Source organism: Crinia signifera, chromosome 5 (genome assembly GCF_055691185.1).
Source record: "Crinia signifera chromosome 5, ASM5569118v1, whole genome shotgun sequence".
Taxonomy (NCBI): Eukaryota; Metazoa; Chordata; class Amphibia; order Anura; family Myobatrachidae; genus Crinia; species Crinia signifera.
Window position 1 is genome coordinate 22,807,079 of NC_139221.1, and position 20,662 is coordinate 22,827,740.

Consider the following 20,662-nt stretch of genomic DNA (forward strand, 5'->3'; position numbering starts at 1 on the left):
TTTGTCATCTGTGCTTAAGCATGGATATCCTAAAAACATGGATTGTTAAGGGGGTCTTGAGGACCGAGTTTGGGAACCACTGAATTAGAGCATTAAGACTTTCACAAAGGAGTTAAGAAACTATTACAGAACGTCAGCACAATAAGGGCCCGATTCAGACTTCCTTCCTGCACAGGTATGAATGCGTATCTGTAAGCATACACATCTGCTTGCAGCGTAGTGAGGGGATTCAGGTGGCGGGGGAAGGGGGCGCAAATAGGGGGGGGCTCTGGGTACAGACGTCCCAGGCCCCGGCCTCTGGAACGGCCCGGGCAGCTATTTTTGCCCACCGCACCCCCCCCCCCCCCAACTGCCTCCGCTGCACGTGCGCTGAACAAAGCAGAGCCCGTGGCAAAGGCTTATACAACCCAGGAAGTCGGTGGCCAATTAAAATGCCGCACAGGCTTTTGAGCCAATCAGAGCTATGTCTTTCCTTTGCTACAACAAGAAAACAACCCACGGACTGTGAGAGACAAATGACGACACACTGAAGAATACAAAGGCTATTTAGAATTTATTGTAGAAACACAATTACTCAAGGCATTTGTTTCCAAACATAAACCCGTCGCGTTGCCTTATTTAGAGGTGTTTATAGCTTTTTGTTTGAACATTGCATAAAAAGTTTGGAGTTAACTTTGGGCTACGCAAAAATGTCACTAATGCAGCAGAGCAAGGAGCAGTTTGCAGAAATCGCCGGACGTGTCTGACTTGATGGCATCCGTGAGACTCTTCTTGTACAACTCCTGGTACCTCTGCTTGATAGTCTCCAGATCAATCTACAAACAACAAAAACCCAGGCAAAATAAAACAATGAGAACTTTCTATAGGGTTAAACTATACACTGTAGATTGGACTATTGTGTTGTGTCCATCTCGATATCATTTTGGATACTTGGCTGTGGCCCTTTGATGAACAGGGGCCAGGGAGCAAAGATTTAATTGAGATGTCAAAGTGCAACAGCAATTACCACTAGGTACGTACTTTCATTCCTACGTTCCTGCGCTTTAAATCATGCAGCAGCTACTGTAAGTGCCCCATTGGTCAGTCACGAGGTGGACTCACTGTTGCATGCACCCATAGATTATCCTACAATAGCTCATACTTGTCCACCCTCCCCAAACGGCCAGGAGGCATCTGAAAATCGTGTGGCTCTCCTGGACCCCTGGGATAGCAGGCAAGTCTCTCCCCCTCCCTACTCTACCCACTCACCCTTGCAAAGTTGGCAGGGCCATAAGGCACATCGCACTCTATCACGTTATTGTAGCCCCTCCCCTGCTTACAATGCCAGGATTGTAAAGTGAAGGCGGGGCTATAATGACGCATAGCATTTCTACAAATCCTCAACGCCCCTCCTGTGCTGCTGGACTGCTCCACCCGGAGAGGTATGTATGCGGTAGTATAACTTCAAAAAGTTGTACCTCCGTCAACTGACTTCAATTCCTATTGGCTGATGACATTTCAGCACCAGGCCAATAGAGGATAAAATCTACCTACAAAATAGACATGGACAAATAATGGTGGATAAAAAAGACGTATAAATGCCTTCCATCTTCCTTAATATATTTTCTTGTATGGGTCTTACTGCTGTTTTACTACAGTATATATTGCTTTTTAGCTATGTCTTTATATCATAATAAGAAATACTTTTTATTGTCATGGAATTGTTCTCAGGATACAACTACTTCCAATGCAGAAAGCACAGCTATGACGTACACCAATGCAACACAAATAGGGCCTTATTCTAGTTCACTCTTTCTGACAAAATCCTTCTTAGATGGACAAAACCATGTGCACTGCAGGTGGGGCAGATGTAAAATGTGCAGAGAGAATTATACCCCTTTTACACCAAAAACCCTGGTCGGACCCTGGTCTTTGAACGCTGGAGTATCCAGGGTCTGACCCTGCTTTATACCCCATTTACACAGCACTTTGACCTGGGTCGGACCTGGGTCTGCACCATTTACACTAAACCTGGGTCAGCCCTGCCTTAAATATTATATATATATATATATATATATATATATATATATATATATATATATATATATAGAGGTAGAGGTGTAGGCCTGGCACTCCTCCAGCAGTATAAGTAACCCAGGTGCCTTCAGGAACAGAAGTACAGGATAGTGAAGAAACAACAGCGGCACTCTGGGGATTTTTAGAAAAAATATATTTTCAGCAAAAAAAGCTTCCAACGATTCGGGGTATGTGACACCCCTTTGTCAAGGTTATACGTGCAATAATTTGCAATGATTTGCTCACTCTTCTCACTTGTTATGATAAAGGTAAGCACATGTATGTACCTATTATTGCACGTATAACCTTGACAAAGGGGTGTCACATACCCCGAAACGTTGGAAGCTTTTTTTGCTGAAAATACATGTTTTCTAAAAATCCCCAGAGTGCCGCTGTTGTTTCTTCACTATCATATATATATATATATATATATATATATATATATATATATATATATATATATATATATATATATATATATATATATATATATATATATATATATATATATATATATATATATATATATATATATATATATAGGGCAAGGGGGTCCTGGCACTCGTCTAAAGGGTACAAATACTTGCGGTGCCTCTCAATTCCCAGCGGAAAGATGTAGCAACAAATTTGCAGATGGCACTCACAAGATTATACGAAGTCTGCACGGCGGCAGCAATAATAGAACAAATAAGAATCAACACAGGCTTGTGTCGACGTTTCGGGCAAAGCCCTTTATCAATATATATTTATAGAAATATATAATATATATATTTATAAATAATTACTACTGTTTGAAGACAATTTTTGAGGGGGTAGATGGGGAGTGCTGTCCCCGGGTGCTGGGAGGAGGGAAGTCCCTGCGGTTGCTGAGGGGAGGGGGGGAACCTGTCAGCCTGCGGTCGGAGCTCAGCGGAGGGGATGATGTGCGCCGCTGCGGTACCTCTCCCCGCAACCGCAAAGTTCCTGCGGCGAATGTACAGTCAGTGGCGGGGTTCCTCTGGCGCATGGGAACTAATACTAGTTCCCATGCGCTGGAGGGACCGCCGACACTGACTGTCCATTTGCCGCAGGGACCGGCTGCCGGGGGGTGGTACAGCAGCGACGCACATAATCCCCTCCGCTGAGCTCCGACCGCAGGCTGACAGGTACCCTCAGCAGCCACAGGGACCCCCCTCCTCCCACACATCATCCCCTCCGCTGAGCTCCGACCGCAGGCTGACAGGTACCCTCAGCAGCCGCAGGGACCCCCCTCCTCCCGCAGCAGCTGGGCACATCTTCCCCAGCACTGCACGCTGTGGTCCCGCTGCGGGTGCCTGCACCCGCAGCGGGACCATTTACACGGGTCCTGTCCGGGTTCTACCCAGGTCAGGACCTGGGTAGAGGACCCGTGTAAATGGACACGGATATACCCCATTTACACCGCTGATGATCCGGGTCTGATCCGCAGCTGACCCGGATTTTTCGGCGGTGTAAAAGGGGTATTAGATTTGGGTGAGTTATTTAGTTTCTGTGCAGGGTAAATACTGGCTGCTTTATTTTTACACTGCATTATAAATCTCACTGAAGTAAAACCGCACACAAATCTAATTCTCTCTGAACAAGTAACATCTGCCCCACCTGCAGTGCACATGGTTTTGTCCATCTAAGAAGGATTTTGTCAGAAAGAGTGAACTAGAATAAGGCCCATACCACCACCACCTGATGTATAATGGCATGACTGAAAAGCACAGATAGAAAGACAAATATAGCAAATGTTACAGGCAGGATGCAGGCGAGCCAATACAAAGTCTTATAAAGACTAAAGGTGTGATTCACCATTTAAGGGTGAACATAGACCATCTATAATGGCCCCTGAAATGCAAATAGACCATCAGATAATGGGATGTAATGGTGTTTTTGAAAACCCAAAACCCCAAACTAATATTTAAGTAGAATACTATAAACAGCCTGCAATGTGAATACACACTAAGCAATATTTCAAACGATGTTGCCTATTTGGGCCTTTCTGAGCGATATAGTTGTTTCCCGAGAGTGGCCGCGCCAAGGACTGTGAGGCGAGGTGCAGTTTCCTTGGCCTCGCAAGCCAGGCTGGTGACCGCAAGCCTCAGTAAGGTTAGACTTACCCAGGATGCAGTCGCAGGAGAACATCACAACCGCTCCTCTAAACTGCAATGCGATCCCAGCTTTCCCTTACAGTACATAGAAGTTTATTTATCAATTAGGTCAATAGGGATACAGCGATTGGGTTCACCAGCATTTTGGTCGACAGTCATTAGGTCGACACCATTCGGTCGACGTGAGTCTAGGTCGACACGAGTCTAGGTCGACATAGGTTAGGTTGACAGGGTCATTAGGTCGACATGGGTTAGGTCGACAATCAACAGGTCGACAATGTGGTTTTTGAAATTTATTTGAGCCGACATGTGCCGGCAGGAGGTATTTCATGCCTTAACATCCACTAGGACATGTTGGGAGAATGAATAAGATTGGCCGGACGTAGTGAGGCGCCATGCCCATGCAAGGGGACGCGGTGCTATTTTTCAGTGTCCATGTCGACTGTATCGGCATTCAGGACAAAAAATGTGAAAAAACCCAAGTTGACCTTTTGACTGTCGACCTAACCCATGTCGACCTTTTGACCCTGTTGACCTTTTTGCATGTCAACCTTGGCTCATCTCGACCTTCCTGCATGTCGACCTAGACTCATGTCGACCTAAATGCATGTCAACCTAATGGTGTCGACCTTATGATTGTCGAATGCTGGTGACCTAATGATCCACACCCGTTAAATTAAACACACAAAATTAAACAGTTAAAAAGTTTCACTCCGTTCCAATCTCTGTTTTAAGCTCCCTGTGGCAATCCTGGGCAGCCTCTGAGTGTTCCCTTTGTACTGCAGGCCACTAATCCCCTCCGTTCTGTTTAACTTAACAGCTTGGAACAGAAATGCAGTTAGATTTACTGGATAAAAACTTGTTTATAAAAATATTCCACTTCTGCTTCCTACAATTAAAGATATAGGGGGGTTATTCATAGATGGTCACGGTTGTACGAATCTGCACAGCGGCCGATTATGGATCGACTGCGTATGCATATAGATATTAGCGTGTGATTCTAAACAGCAAAAAAAATCCAGTGACTTTTTGGACCACTAGCCGTACGCAGGCTGAGTGACAGGAAGCCGGAGTTTGTGAGTGGCACCCGGCCATTTTGTGGGAGTGTCAGGGGAAATGCAGAGGGGTCCAGGAGTTTGAGGGGAGGGTCTGAGATGTCAGCTCCGGCCTCGATCAGCCTGATTCTATTGCAGCCGCCAAGTCCTTCCCGGGCTACGCGCTGACTGCACAAAGTGGAAAAATCATTAGAAGGTGAGCCGCTGAGGATTTGCAGCTAATCACCGATCAGCGAGATTTCCATCTGGCGGGGAATATGTGATTGCAGGGCTCTGCAAATTAGCAAAGCAGTGGTCAGGTCTGAATCATCCCCATAGATCTTACCCAGGCTTGCCTACTCTCCCGCATTCAGCGGGATTCTCATGATTTTTGCATGAGCCTCCTGCTGCCCCGCAAACCGCCGCTGTCCTCCCGGTTTCTGGGACCCCAATTTGAATCCAGTATGCGTGCTTCTGCAACTAGTGGGGGCGGGACCCGCATCACAGCCAACCACCGCCGGGCTCTGGGTAGCAGTGGCCTATCTGCTGTGTGTTGACAGCCAGGGCCGCCAAGAGGGGTGGTCTGGGGGTACTTAAGTCCCGGGCTCTTGACAGAAATGGGGCCTGAGACCGAGTGACAGCGCACATGAAGGGCTGGCCGACCAGTACATTGGGTGCGCGGCTGCCATGATTCATTCAGCTGCCACTATGTCAGACGACAGAGGAGGAACCTGGCAGGGCAGGCAGAGAAGCAGGAACAATGGATTGTGGGATTTGTAGTTCATATTTTACTGCTCAGACAACGAGCAGTTAAATATAAACTACAAATCCCATGATGCAATTCAGCCCAACAGGCTAGCAGTGAGTGAGGGGCAGATTTATTAAGCTTGGAGAAGAGTTAAACTGGAGATAAAGCGGAGAAAAGGTAAAAGGAGATAAAGCACCAGCCAATCAGCTGTGTTTGAAATAGACAGTTGGGAGCTGATTGGCTGGTGCTTTATCTCCTTTTACCTTTTCTCCGCTTTATCTCCAGTTTATCTCTTCTCCAAGCTTAATAAATCTGCCCCTGAGATAGCACTGACACGCCACAGGACGTCTCCTCTCCCACACGCAGCCCTTGCGGGATTGTTTGCGCTGCAGTGAGTTGCGATAAGGCTGATTTATGTTACGGAGGGAGACAGCTTTCCAGTTCACCCTCTCTTCTTTCACTGTGCACAAAGAATTGATTCAGACAGTGTAATGATGCATTTTATTTATTTTTTTATTTAATTTTTTAAAATTTAATTACCAGCTTGTGATATAAATTATTTATTTAATATAAAGCACGTAAACTCGTGGTATATAGTGTGTGTGTGTATATATATGTGTGTGTATTCTCTGAGTGTGTGTGTGTGGGGGGGGCCCGGGGCTGCCTAATGTGTCAGTCCCGAGCCCCACTATTTCTGGTGGCACGTGGCAGCCCTGCTGACAGGAAGTCACTCTGTGGCTGCTGTTTACATCAGGAGGAGGAGAGAGAGCTGTCAGCCAAGGCTCTGCTGCTACTTCCTGGAAGCTGGCCCCGCCCACCACTGACTGAGCTCCGTGAGGCCAGCAACTGCTCTGCAGCTCTTCCTGCTTTATGCCTGCGGTGAGCTGGATCCTCCTACACATTCCCGGGTCCCTGCACCTCCCAGGAAGCTGCAACACAGCCAGGTGAGTGCTGTGTACACTGGGGTAGTGAGGGGCTGTATATAATAATAATAATAATAATGTGTGATTGAGTGTAATGTAATGTGTGTGTGGGAGGGGAGGGGGGCTCTGTAATGTAATACATTGATTTGTGCGCTGCGGGCTGTATATAATGTGTGTGTTTGTGTGGGCTATGTAATGTAATACAGTGATGTGTGTGCTAGGGGATGTGTATAATGTGTGTGTGTGTGTGGGGGGGGGGGGCTCTGTAATGTAATACAGTGATGTGTGTGCTGGGGGCTGTATATAATGTGTGTGTGGGGGGGGGCCTCTGTAATGTAATACAGTGATGTGTGTGCTGGGGGCTGTATATAATGTGTGTGTGTGTGTGTGTGTGGGGGGGGGGGGGGGGGGGGCTCTGTAATGTAATACAGTGATGTGTGTGCTGGGGGCTGTATATAATGTGTGTGTGTGTGTGGGGGGGGGCTCTGTAATGTAATACAGTGATGTGTGTGCTGGGGGCTGTAATAAATAAATAAGGGTAGTGTCTAGATCCTCTTCAGTTTTGACAATTTCCCCATCATGCCCTGGGTCTATGTATACCTGGAGGGGGGATATAAATCTGTGGCGAGCGAAGGTACAATGCAGCTAAAATTAAACAAAATAACCTACACCTAGGTGAATTACAGATAAATTAAAAAACGTTGTGAGACCGTGTAACAACTTCCGCCCTCACTGAACATCACATCCTGTAATCAAAACTGAAGGGAATCTAGTCTCTACCCTGTATATAATGTGTGTGGGGGGCTCTGTGTGTAATGTAATACATTGATGTGTGCGCTCAACTGGCTGTGTGTAATGTAATACAGACATTCCTCACTTACGACCAGGTTCCGTTCCTACGACCCGGTCGTTAAGTGAATTGGTCGTTAAACGAGCATATTTAAAATCCCTTAATACTTCTGAGACGCGGGTCGCTAAACAGGCTAGGCAGGTCGTAACTGCGTGAGGGTAGGTGGGCAGGTCGTAAATCCGAGCAGGCCGGGCCGTAAATCCGAGCAGTCACAGCACGGACGCTAAACGAAGGCCCGGGTTGTAATTCCGGGTGGTCGTTAAGTGAGGAATGTCTGTATAATAATGTGAGTATTGAATGTAATATGGGGGTGGATGGGTGTAATTAGGGATGCCAATCCCGGGATCGGGATCGGCAGGATCCCGGGATTTAGGGCATTTTTGACCGGGATTTGAATCCCGGGATTGGAGGCTTCAATCCAGGGATTATGGGATCGAAATGCGTATGTGCATTTGATCCCTTTCTCCAGTGTAGTACTAAACGGGCCGGGGAGGAGGCGGGTAACTATGAGTACGGGCAGACGTGACGGCGTGGGAACACTATGTAGTTGCGCAGCGTGACCTCTAACATCACGCTGCGCTGCCTGAGTGATCACGCTGCGCAGCCACGCACTGCCACGCACTGCCACCCATGCCGCCACGTCTTGCCCGGACATAGAGTTACCCGCCTACTCAATGGTCGCTCAGCTCCTCCTCCATTGAGCCGCGCACTGCCTCCAACGCCGCCACGTCTTGCCCGGACATCGAGTTACCCGCCTCCTCTACCGCCGCACAGCTCCTCCGTTGGAGGTAATATATTCATCATTGGGCATATCAGGAGGCCAATCCCAGGAATCCAGGGATGGACAGTTTTTCAATCCCGAATCCCAGGAATGAAAAAATGGCTCGGGATTGGCCTCCCTAGGTGTAATGTATCATAGTGGTGTGTATACAGGGATGTGGGAAGATGTGATATGGGGGATGTGTGTTATGTTATGGCAGTGTGTACTAGCTGTAATATGGGGGGAGGGATCCTCTTGCACCCTGCGGAGAGACTCCCGGGCAAATGCAGAGTTTACCGCTGCCCAGAAAGCCACATAATTCTACCGGATTCCCCCACTGCCATCACAAATATAGGTCATCTGGATGTTCCAGAGTCCCCACTGCCCCTACTGAAACTAAAGAGGCCACCCAATGCAGCATATCGGTAGAGGTGTCCGCGCCTGGAAGCCGTACGCTTACTATGGCACTATGCCTGTAGCAGTTACTCAACCTGCAGCAACAGGTGGGGGCCTCTCAGAGTGGGGGTTCCGTGCCCATGAGCTCCCCTCCTCAAGCCAGCTCTGCCAACTGTGCCACCTTTTAAAATGATACAGTATGGGGCAAGTGATTTCCAGGAAATCACTGGAACATTTCTTATGTAGATACAGCGGTAGTCATATACTGATTATAGATATGTTGCATATCATTTTAATAAGCAGAAGCTGCTTGTGTGTCCTATTTGCTCTGCAGATAAGATGCCGTTTAACGCATGATGTATGGTGCACCTTGGATTGCATGGAGGATTGTTGCACGTAGACACATCTGTATGTTATAATCTTGTCAGTGAAATACAAATATGGAAATAATCTGCGTCCTCCCAGCAGCACAATGCCCGTTCTCAGACTACAGCCTCTTACCTCTGCCCTGGTGACGAGAATTCGGATTAGCACGTCCTCATCTGTCCCAGCCCCCTTCATGGCTTTGTTAAGCTTCTTCGCAAAATATCCTTGGCAGTCCTTAATGCATTGTACTGCAGAAAGAGATGACATGAGCTGGTTTATTACAGGGTAACTGTACATGGTCAGTAGATCGCTCCTGTGATATATAGAAATAGTGTTCATTCTAGCACCCGCCATCTTTGAAAACCCATGTAGTTCCTCTTCCCTGCCTGGGGTGTTGCTGTCTGCTGTGGTGTTTCTAACACGGGCTTGGTTTGCATATCAGTGCTGATATACAGACAGTGACACCCCAGGCAGGGAAGAGGAACTGCATGGGTTTTCAAAGTTGGCGGGTGCTAGAGTAAACACTATAGAAAGGACACAGCTGCAGGAGATGAAGCGTTATACACAATAAATCGGTCATTTTTTCAGAAATAATTTATAATATGGCCACTGGGGGCGCACTTCCCCTGGCATCCACTGCAGAGAGTAAGGTCCTTTGTGCATATTTACTTTCGGTGTGTGTATTATTAAGAGGGAAGTCAGAGGGGTCTATTTACTAAGCTTTGGAGCTAGATAATTTACCAGACAATTAGCTGTCATGTTACAGGCTGGATTTGAATAATGACAATTACCGTAAAATTTGGTTGGTTGATACGTTTTCTCTTTCCAATTTTTTTCCCCCCAAGACTTAGTAAATAGATCACTAAGTTATGCATATGACGGTAAACTCTACAACTTTTAAAATCTACAAATTCAAAGATAGCTACAGTTTGAACCTAGTAATAAATACTTCACAGATGGGGATTTGGTCCCAGTTTCACAGCCCTCATTAAGTTATTTTATATTCTTCCTTCTACTTTCTTGTGCTACTGCAGGACCCTGGTGAGGATGACGTCCTGCGCTCTACCGGGTCAAGAGAGACAACATTCAAATTCAACCAAGTGTTTGACCAGGCAGCGACCCAGGAGACTGTGTACAATTCCCCAGTGAGGCCCTTAGTGGGTGACCTCCTATCTGGGTACAATGCTGCCATATTTGCTTGGCACGGGGGAAGACCTTTACAATGATGGACAAGACCCGTGAGCCCGGAGTAATGTATCGCACCCTGATACAATGCCATTGAAGAGACTAAAAATAAATAATTTCTCTGTATCATTGTCATATGCTGAGATCTACAATGAAAGAGTCCGGGACCTTCTAAGACCTTCCTCTGGGTCTTTGGTGCTTAGAGAAGATCCCAATGGCAACATCGAAATAGAAGGGATTGCTGAATTCTCCTTTAGCAGTCCCGAGGAGGCCATGGCCCTGCTGGAGAAGGGGAATAAGCGGCGCTCTGAAGCTCCCACCACCGCTAATAAGACCTCATCCCAATCCCATGAAGTATTGCAGGTCACCATACAGAAGGAGGACAGCGATGGTGTGAGCACAGCCAGGCTGTACATGGTAGACCTGGTGGGATCCGAGCGGGCAAGCCAGACTGCAAACAGTGGCCGCACCGCCCCTGTAGTCCCTAAGGCAAGGAATCTCCAGGCTTCATGCGAGATAAAGGCTACAGCTTGTTGCAGCAAACGTTCCTCCAATTATCAAGATCTAACACATAGATGGCGATAGGAACATCACTGGGGCCGGCAGGAACAGCACTCGGCCAACATGAACAGTACTCATGCTCGCAGAAAGATGGGGAATGGGGCTACCGTTGACACTCCAAGAATTACCCTGGGCAGCCACCCCATGGGCTGCTCATTATGTGTAAAATGCTGACGGTTACATCCAACTCATTGATAACTTGAAGATTTAAACCAGAGTAACGCCAAGTACTTGTAACTGCAGGAAGTGAAGGATTGTATACGGTGTCATTATTGTAGTCATTTCTACCCTCTTGTCTATGGCCATCAGCATAAAGAAATACTTATTGATACAAATACACCTTCTATGGAGAGTATGCATGGGGCAGTGTGAGGCCGTAGCTCTCTATGGCCATGGGGAGAAGAGTACGTCAGGTTGGTGCAGATGATACGGGTGAATTATCAATGAAGTAATATTGACACTAAAGGAAAAAGTATGCTAAGTTTTTCAGGCAGCATTCCCAGTGATCAAATAAGATTAAGCGGGGGCTGCATAAGCATGAGTGCATTTAAGAGCCTGTGAATTTTGTGATTGGTTAATAAAGTTGCAATTGCTAACTGGCCTGTTGGATATCATCTAATTGGCTTTTGGAAATATTTAATTAAACTCGACAGGAAGGTGCCCTCGACCAGCGGTCATGCTGAGGTACAGGTGGTTGCTGTGCGGTATTCCCCCCCTTTGACAGGACGGCTGGTGAGTCCTGCCTCCACAGAAGGACGTTGGGCACTTCCTGGAAGTGTCCTTGCCATGCCATAGAAGGGGCGGTGAGATCATCACAGCGCGGGCTGTACCTTTAAATATGCGGGCGTACATCGCCCATGTTATAAATTGGGGCGTTATAGTCACCGCCGTTATTAACACCCATTGACCGGAGCTGGTCTCCAGGCGCTTTCCTAGCCATCCCGTTACAAATAGGGTCATACCAGTTAATAAATATCCATGACCTTTTAACTTATGCAGTTGTTGTCCGTGTCGTTATATTTAGGGATAAGATGTGTCCGTAGGATTTATTTCTGGGGGTAACATAGAGTTAAGATAGTGTTAAAGGTCAATCGCTATAATAAAACAGGTGCCTTACAATTTTTAAAATGTGAAGGTTTATGTTAGACAGTAAGAAGAAGGGAGGATCAAACATCAGACAAAAGAAGAAATCTTTTTTGCATAGAGCAGCAATATGCAAAGCCAACCTCAATGCCGCTCATCTGTTGGTATTACCAGCGGATGAACGGCTTTCCCGGTGATTTTTCCAGCGCTCATCGCCGGGCCGTACACACTGGGCGGCTTTGAGCTGGAAGCCAATCAAACCTGCTGTTTTGAGCGAATTTCAGCTTCACTCTTAATGTATCAATTTAAAAAGACCAAGTATACAGTACCTATATTGGGAGAGAAAATAAGAAGAAAAAAAATGGTTTGTCCTAATGGGACATATAAGAAACAAATAATAATTGATTAAATTATGGCCAATTAGTACTGGGCAAAAAATATTCAGATGGATACTAACGCTGAGTGACTGTGTGCAACTAATTGCTGCTACACAAAGCAGGTATACATGCATCCTAATTGGACACAGTCCTGCTGTCCCTCCTGCCGGTTTCAGTGTCCCACGGGTGGGGGGATAGGGTGGGGAGCCTTTGTCCCGATAACCCCCCGTTTCTTTTTCTATTGGATAGGGACCCCCTCAACCTTTTGACTGTTGACCAATAGTGGTCGACATTATGATTGTCAGCCTAGAGTCAGTCTATCAACAATCCAGATACCGGGATGCTAATCCCGGGGCCTTTTAATTAAAAGATGCTCAGTCCCAGGATTCCCGGGATCATGGGATTAACATCACAAATAAAATAAAAAGCCCCCCCCCCCCGGCCACAGGGCACAGCAGCGATGCCTCCGGGAAAGAGCGGGCAAGTAATATCTCACTTTTCGTGTTTGTGTTAGTTTTCAGCAACTTGTCCATTGCTATAGAACTATATATCCCAGAATGCTGGTAGATGGTCTTGTACATAGTTGTACAACAGATGGAGAGTCAGGGATTGGCCCAGTCGGACGTACACCATAAGGCAGGGTTGTGGGGTGGATGGGTGAGCACTTCATCATCCATATTTCTCATACACAGCGACGAGATTTAGTTAGAGCCAGACATTAATAGGAATTCCCCTGGAATCCTTCGCAGAAGGAGCCAGGTCAGGACCGGGGCAGGACATGCGTGAGACCGCACAGACATATTAGCAAGTCAGTTCCCAAGCAGAATTCCTGGCACATGTGGTGCCTATGAGTCATGCGTCGCTGGGTACATCTAGCACCGCTGCCCCCATCGCTGTAAGTGTTTCTCATAGTAAACAGGCCCAGAATGACTTCTGTTGGAAGAAGAATCCAAGCGTATTTCAAAACCTCTATACAGTCACATGACAACGCTTTGTGTTTTTAGGAGGCATATTAACAAATGCCTCAAATAAAATCTTATATCGCATATATCTCCAAATATACATTCTGCCTGGACATGGGCTCCAATCAAAAGGAAGTGTAAAAAGTAAAGTGATTGCTTATGCATATGCAAGCTGCAGTTATTGGAGAGGGATTCTCTGGATTCCTCTCCCATACACTTTTGTGGAATGTATCTCATGGGCTACAATAGCCATCTGGAGATGGCTTTAGTTATTGGGGCCAAACTCTGCATCAGTTCCGCTATGTAGAGCTGCTTACATAGTACACGTGTTATAGTAAATAGTGATCTCTATTTATGTGGACCTGCTGATCATTATTAAACCACCATTAGACACCTAAAATAGAAATGTTCATATGTAAACTGAAACGGTAGCATACGCTGTTCAGTGTTACCCTGAATCTACACTGAAGCTCTGTTACACCATGACTACAGACAGCTATGAGTAATAGAAAACACATGTACAGAAATACCGACTGTAACTGTGTAATCCGGCACGGGGAGTTCTACATGAGATGATAAAAGCACTGCATCAGTAATTACAGAAAATGGTCATGTATTTGGATTATTTCATCCATTTTGCCTATTGACCAAATTTTTTGGGGGGTATGGTAGAAAACCCATCATGGTAGTACCCATCATTGGCACACTATTCAATACCGGGTCATGACTGTTGGGCTGCCCCGACAGCCGGGATGCTGTCCCGTTCTCAACTGGCTCAAAGGTGATTCCGCAGGCGGGATTCAATGTCCCACCTCCCAAGCGCCAAAAAGGGAGTGTGGCCGCGAGAAACAGACAGAAATCGCAGAGCTGCGGCCAGGAGCTTGACAATTCCCGGCCGTTCTTGGCAGAACGGGCCTGACTGCTTGTAGAGTCGGGCCCGTTCTGCCGAGTTCCCTGTTCAATGCTGTCGGGGAAGACGGCGTTGAATAGGGCCCCGCCGCTATTTCCCCCGTCGGGAATAGCGGCTGGAGATTGATTACCTCCCTTATTCTCTCAGAAGTCTTGGGAGACTCACATTTTTTTGGGTAGTCCCCCAGATCAAAGGAGAAGTGGGCACCACCGGCATCCCGTATGGAGTAGGCGGAGCTAAAATGGTGCAAATCAGTATCATTTCGGCCCTGCTGCTTCTGCAAGGACATGTGATTTACCGTGATGGGGGGAGGTTCTTATAACTTGAAAGTATGGCCCCACCCCCAAAAGTAATCAGCTGATTCACATCTTCCACATTGGAAGAAAGGGTAAACCCTCTGTGGTGCAGGAAAGAACAACACCCTTTCTCCAATGGGTGTGGATCGTTTGGTTGACAGAGTCTAGGTCAACAGTCAATAGGTCGACCACTATTGATCGCCAGTTGACAGTCGACACCTCAAAAAATTGGAATGTAATCTGTTGACATGGTCAAAAGGTCAACACAACCAAAAGATCGACATGGCAAATGTCGACATGGGTTTATCAGGTTTATTGTGTTGATGTCAACATAGGTCGACATGGGCACCATATTAGTGTAGCGCGTCCGCATCGTATGGCTCGCTGCGCTCGCCATGCATCAGGAACTATTATATCCAACTCGGTTTAAAAATAAATAAATTAGGAAAAACTCATGTCAACCGTTTTCCATGTCGACCAAATGCATGTCGACCGCATACATGCGTCAACCTTCTACATGTGTCAACCCTCTACATGTCAAACAATAGTGGTCAACCTATTCACTGTCGACTTAGACACTGTCCACCGAACGAGCGCATACCCTCTCCAATCAGGAGGCCTTCAAGTAGGGGGAAAGAGGGGCGTGTGTGCACCTGTGGTTGCCGGATGACTGGCCGATGGTCGGAATCCCGATGGTCAGTATACCAACATCAAAATGCCAATCCGAACTGCCAGGCAGAATCCAACCAACGGGATATTTTCCCTCGTGGGGGTCCACCTTGCCTGCAAGGGGCTTTTTTGCACTCGCTCCCTTGTCAGAGTACCGGGACTCTGATGTCGGTTACAGACTTTCAGCATCTTGACCGTCGGCAAGACATACTGTTGTACCTTTTGCGGGAAGCCTATTTGTTGTGAAGCAATTCAGTGTCCAATGGTCACCAGAATCTACCGGATACATCATTGGAAACCCACAAACACATGAGAGGACATAAAAACTCCACTCAAATAAAAAACTGGTTGGAATCAAACTCCTGACTCCATCCCTCCCATGCCAAAATCTGCACCATTGTCATTCCCCAATTGTTAACAATTTTTAATTTTCTTTTGTACATTTTTAAAATCGACACAACACACAGGCAGGAGGGAGGCGGTGGGTGCATGGTGCCATGACCTTATCTTTGTGCTCCCTCCTCTTCTACCACTACGGTGCAAAGACGTGATTCCCAGCATTGCAAAGCAGGGAGCAGAGCCACCATGAAGCACTTTAGAACGTGTTCCCCTATCGAGCCACCTGGACCGCCCAGTTCACTCATTACTGACTGCAGGAATATTTGGGTGGTTCTCCGTAGAGTAGATGTCATACATCGTAGCTTTTAATCCCAATTTTGCCGGCAGTATGATAACTTCAGAAACCACATAAGTATGAGGCCCATCTGAGGAACCTCTGGTCACTTTAACTAAAGATCAATAAGAGGCAGCAGAAGTATTAGAACAAAGCAGCCAATAATAGGAGAACCAGGACAGTAAGGGTAATGGAGCTCACCGATTGTTAGATACGCTTTCTTCAGGTCTCCGGATGTCTCACTTTCAATTACGTCCTCAATGTTTTTCCCGTGCAGCTAGAAGAGAACGAGGTGGACAATTATTAAGTCACTGCTGCATGTTCCTCTAATATTGTCCTGCCAGTCCCCGCCATGTACTAAACCTGTGTGTTGATCATGTTGTGTTCTCCTTAAAGGTGAAAAGCATCCCTCTTATTGCGTTTAAATAACGCCTCTCACCATCTTTTAGTCTTCTGTTCCCTTTTTCTGCTTTTTTTTCTGCCTACCTCTATTTTACTGTCTTCTCTTTTCTGTTCACGGTGACATTATCTGACCCAGCCATAGGGCCCGATTCAGACCTGATCATTGTGCTGCAAGTTTTTGGACCCCGGAGTTTAGGTAAATGCTGTCCCACCAACCGCCCATGTGCACGGCTGCGAATGCCATCGCTGGCTGTTCGCATGGTCATTAACACCCTGCGGCCATTTGGGGGCAGTAGCCATGTGTTTTCTGGACGTTCCCCTGCTGTTAGGAGGGAGGGCTACTGACATCATCAGTGACCTTCTCCCCATCGCAGCCCCGAGTAAAGGTGGCCATACACACGCAGATTTATCTGCAGATCTGTCTGGTTGTAACAAAAACATGGTTATGGATGAGAGCAAATGACAGTTGACCATTTGCTTGGAAATGCTGGAAAACTGACAAACTGTCACTCATCCATAACCATGTTTTTGTTCCAACCACCCAGATCTGAAGATAGATCTTACTAGTGTATGGGAACCTTTAGTCCTGGCTTAAGTGCGGCTGCAGGGTGTCATCGTGGCTGCCTTCACAGGGACAACTCGCTTATGCGCACGTTCAATCTGCGGGCCCATAGACAGGTAGGATAATGTTTAAATGGGAAGTAGTTGATAAGATTAAAGGGTGTGGCCTTTATGAACTGGGGGAGTGGCAGTATAGATTGGGGTGTGGCTGCGGGAGTGGACAAATTTATCCTCCTTTTCCTGATTTATATACTGTAGGGAGCTAGAAACAATTATGTTTGTAGTCACTAAATTGCTGTAATGTTGTGTCTAAGGTGGTTAACCAGAGAACAAGTGGAGAAGTTCACAGCTACCAATCAGATTCTCCCTAATATTTTATATAATCTACCAAATAAATGATAGAAGCTGATTGGATGATATGGGGACACTGTCGCTTGTCCTCATTAGGAGCTCCGACATTTGGCTACCTGCAGGCTGTATGGTGGCTGGGGAGGGATTTCCTACTGATACTTACAATTTCATAGGCCTTAAATGTTGCCCTTAGCTGCATGTAGTTCCTTGTTGCCAAGACTATGCTGAACTCTGACTCTTCTGTGCCCCATCGGCCTTCTCCAGCCTGAAGATAAAGACGACATGAGCAGAAAAATGTTAACATGGAAACCACTATGTATAACGAGCACAGAGATGTAATAGAGATCATTCAAAGCAAAAGATGACCCTAGGGGCGAAATGTAAAAGGGTGTGATTTTTTAGACTAAAAAAAATCGCACCAAATCGCACCTTTAAAAATCACATTTTTTGCTGCGAATTCGCATATGTAATGAGATGCGAATTTGCGGCAAAAAATGCGATTTCGGGCGATTTTTAGTCATGAAAATGTGCGCATTTTCATAAATGCGATTTTGTGCTAAAAAAAAAAGTTTTAAAAAAAACGGCGTGGGGTCCCCCCTCCTAAGCATAACCAGCCCCGGGCTCATTGAGCCGGACCTGGTTCCAAAAATACGGGGGACAAAAAGCATAGGGGTCCCCCGTATTTTGAAACCAGCACCGGGCTCCAACAGCCCGCGGTGTCATGCCACAGCCGGGGGACACTTTTTATACAAGGTCCCCCGGCCAAAACATGAGCACCGTGGCTGGTCAGCCTTGGATGGGGTACCTGGAGGAGTGGGGACCCCCCCAATAAAGGGGTCCCCCCCCCAGGCTTCACCCGTCCAGGGCTGAAGCCCGGGGCTGTCACCGGCGACCGTGGCCAGTGGACGCCGGCCTGATAGGGTTAAATCGATCATACGTTACATTGCTTTATACCGGAAAACTACAAGTGCCAGCAGACCTCCCCCGCATGCTGGGACTTGGAGAACCACAAGTCCCAGAATGCGGGGCATTAATGGGCCCGCTGGGACTTGTAGTCCACCTGTAAAAAGAATGTTTATAAAAAACACACACACACACAGAGAAGTAAAAGTTTATTACACACACACACACACCCCTCACTTTTACACCAGCATACTTACCATTCCTGGATCCAGCGCTGGTCTGGCTGCTTCACAGCCGGCTCCCCCCGCACTGACAGGCAGTGGCGAGAACCGGCTTTCTCCGTTGCCTCTAACAGCTTCTGTAGCGCTGTCCCAGTGCTACAGAGGCTGAGAGCGCGATTGGCTGAGCTATGGGTCTCCATGGAGACCCATAGCTCAGCCAATCGGGACTGAGCTATGCGTCTCCATGGAGACGTATGGGCCAATCGCGCTCTCAGCCTCTGTAGCGCTGGAACAGCGCTACAGAAGCTGTTAGAGGCAACGGCGAAAGCCGGTTCTCCCCGCTGCCTGTCAGTGCGGGGGGAGCCGGCTGTGAAGCAGCCAGACCAGCGCTGGATCCAGGAATGGTAAGTATGCTGGTGTAAAAGTGAGGTGTGTGTGTGTGTAATAAACTTTTACTTCTCTGTGTGTGTGTTTTTTATAAACATTCTTTTTACAGGTGGACTACAAGTCCCAGCGGGCCCATTAATGCCCCGCATGCTGGGACTTGTGGTTCTCCAAGTCCCAGCATGCGGGGGAGGTCTGCTGGCACTTGTAGTTCTCAGGTATAAAGAAATGTAACGTACTCCTCCAGGTACCCCGTCCAAGGCTGACCAGCCACGGTGCTCATGTTTTGGCCGGGGGACCTTGTATAAAAAGTGTCCCCCGGTTGTGGCATGACACCGCGGGCTGTTGGAGCCCGGTGCTGGTTTCAAAATACGGGGGACCCCTATGCTTTTTGTCCCCCGTATTTTTGGATCCAGGACCGGTCCAAGAGTCCGGGGCTGGTTTCAGAAATACGGGGGACCCCTATGCTTTTTGTCCCCCCGTATTTTTGGAACCAGGTCCGGCTCAATGAGCCCGGGGCTGGTTATGCTTAGGAGGGGGGACCCCACGCCGTTTTTATTTTATAAAAACACTTTTACACATTCTTATTAACAGGACCATGCACAGATCTCAATGATCTGTGCATGGTTCTGTCAAATTCGCCTGTCAGAACCTGGTCTATTTTTTTTGCGATTTTTGGTAACAATTACCAAATTCGCACCCTATTACATTTGCGAGTTGTATACTTTATAATGGGAAAACATCTGGATGCGATTTGAAATGTGACTAAAAATCGCCACTTTCAAAAGTGCGATTTTGCAGTAAAAAGTGCGTTTTTTACCGCGATTTTCAACCTATTAAATGTGCGATTTTCGGAAAATGTGCGATTTCGGCCGTTTTTGACCAAAAATCGCACATTTCTAAAAAATCGCACCCTATTACATTTCGCCCTAGATGTCTATTTCAGAAACACTAATTGTCCAATCATACCCCTTTCACACCCATTAATAACCCAGGTCCGACCCTGGTTGTTTATCTATCGACCTGGGTTGCTGTGCGGCGTGAAAGGAACATTTAAAAAAATGGGTCCCGCAACCCTGCATTTCAACCCATGTTAAAAGAAGGGTTTTACCCGAGTTGCTGGGCAGTGTTAACGGGTAACCCTGGTCAAGCGGATGCCGGGGCGTTCGCTTAATGATGGGCAGACAGGGGGCAGTCGCTGGTGTACTCACGTCATACAGGTTTTTGGCGTCCCGGCCGGCTAGATCCTGATTAATGTCAAGTCCTTCATCGCGGTTCGCCTGGTGAAAGATAAAATTAATTAATCACTACAGACAGGGATTTCTGAGATTTGGTAGAATAAATTACTGTAATACATGTTACTACCCAGCAGTGACATCATGCGCTGGACAGGTGCCCACAACCATGGCATTAAATATCTAGCCATACTGTAGGCTTACGAGCTGGGCCCTTCTACCCTTTGACTAACTGGTATTACCCAGTTTGTTTTATCAATGTTTGCCTGCCTGCTTAAGCAACAGAGACATCACAGGGGCCACTGGTGTAGCAAGGCTGACGGACATTTGCCACCAGCCAATCAGAGGTCGCGGACCGGCACTATGGTGTGTGGCATATAATGTAATTGGCATTATGGTGTGTGGCATATAATGTAATTGGCATTATGGTGTGTGGTTTATTGTGCAATTTACATTACGGGGTGTGTGGCATAATGTGTAATGGGCATTACGGTGTGGCATAATGGGGGTTATTCTGGTTGATTTGCAAGGCTGCGAATTTGCAGCCTTGCAAGTCCACCAAACCCCTCCCGGCGAATGAACGCCCACCCCCCTCAAAGTGTGGGTTCACCCGCACAGACTGCCAATGGATGTTTTGCATAAA

At 47.0% G+C, this 20,662-nt stretch overlaps 1 protein-coding gene across 3 annotated transcripts in view; it reads right to left on the reverse strand.

The window, feature by feature from the left end:
- Positions 1-536: 536 nt before the first annotated feature.
- ANXA13 (annexin A13) overlaps positions 537-20,662 on the reverse strand; it is an 85,076-nt gene continuing 64,950 nt past the window's right edge. For all 3 annotated transcript variants that reach the window (XM_083186770.1, XM_083186772.1, XM_083186771.1), the window contains exons 7-11: positions 19,996-20,064; positions 17,440-17,541; positions 16,164-16,239; positions 9,382-9,494; positions 537-815 (exon numbers count right to left, since the gene is read on the reverse strand). In XM_083186770.1, the coding sequence (XP_083042896.1) occupies positions 696-815; positions 9,382-9,494; positions 16,164-16,239; positions 17,440-17,541; positions 19,996-20,064 (480 nt within the window). In that variant the 3' untranslated portion in view covers positions 537-695. The remainder of the gene's footprint in view (positions 816-9,381; positions 9,495-16,163; positions 16,240-17,439; positions 17,542-19,995; positions 20,065-20,662) is intronic.